This window comes from Etheostoma spectabile, unplaced genomic scaffold (genome assembly GCF_008692095.1).
Source record: "Etheostoma spectabile isolate EspeVRDwgs_2016 unplaced genomic scaffold, UIUC_Espe_1.0 scaffold342, whole genome shotgun sequence".
NCBI lineage: Eukaryota > Metazoa > Chordata > Actinopteri > Perciformes > Percidae > Etheostoma > Etheostoma spectabile.
In genome coordinates this window covers 159,327-160,255 of record NW_022605589.1, presented here as the reverse complement: position 1 = coordinate 160,255, position 929 = coordinate 159,327, and the positions used below count along the sequence as shown (strand labels likewise).

At 36.7% G+C, this 929-nt stretch overlaps 1 protein-coding gene across 3 annotated transcripts in view; it reads left to right on the top strand.

Moving 5' to 3' along the window:
* marveld2b (MARVEL domain containing 2b) overlaps positions 1–929 on the top strand; it is a 14,359-nt gene that overhangs the window by 10,883 nt on the left and 2,547 nt on the right. For all 3 annotated transcript variants that reach the window (XM_032511271.1, XM_032511272.1, XM_032511270.1), the window contains exon 6: positions 72–122. In XM_032511271.1, the coding sequence (XP_032367162.1) occupies positions 72–122 (51 nt within the window). The remainder of the gene's footprint in view (positions 1–71; positions 123–929) is intronic.

Sequence of the window (929 nt, the reverse complement as noted above, 5' to 3'; positions counted from 1 at the left end):
ACACACACATACACACACACACACACACACACTGTGTAACTATGGCCAGTAACATTTTAATTTTGTTTCAGGAGAAGGAGCGGATCAGTAGCATATTAATGGAATATCAGAGGAAGAAAGCTGTAAGTATGCATTTTTAAATGGAATTCATGATCCATCCACTGTCTCTCACTGAGTGGCTGTTTCTGTGCCAGAGAGTCCAAGCTCTCTCTCTATCAACTTGACAGTTAAACGGCTAGCTAAAGTAAGGGGCTGTCTATAAAAGACTTTTAAGATTTTCTTATTGCTTTCTAATTGGTTTTTACAGCCCAAACAAACTTTATGTTAATTTCAAAAACCTCACTTTGCATGCACAAACTTCAGTTTGAAAAAAAAAACAATTTGGCCAAATGAATTATTGTGGCTTTTTCGGTCAGAAGCTTTCTCTCTTTTTTCTTTAATAGAAACACTTTAACCAACTTTTATTTAGGCTTGGTTGTACTTTTCTTCTTTTGGTAGTGGGGTTTAAATACACATAATTCTTTATTATTTGATTAATTGTAAAATGTTTTTATTTTGTATACTGTGTGAGCTGCTAAATTCATACATGGTATAAATGGCTTTAAATAAATTACTTTGTGTTACAACTCTAGTTGGGGGTGGCAGTAGCTCAGTCAATAGGGAATTGGGTTGGGAATTGTCGCTGGTTCAAGTCCCCATACCAAAGTATGGTGGTAGACTGGTAGCTGGAGGGGTGCCAGTTCACCTACTGGGCACTGCCAAGGTGATCTTGAGCAAGGCACCAAACCCCCAACTGCTTGGGGCACCTTTCCATAGGCAGCCCCCCCACTCTGACATTTCTCCATTAGTGCATGTATAGGCATGTATGTGTTATTCAATTCAATAAAGTATATGTTATTATTATTATTATTATTATTATTATTATTATT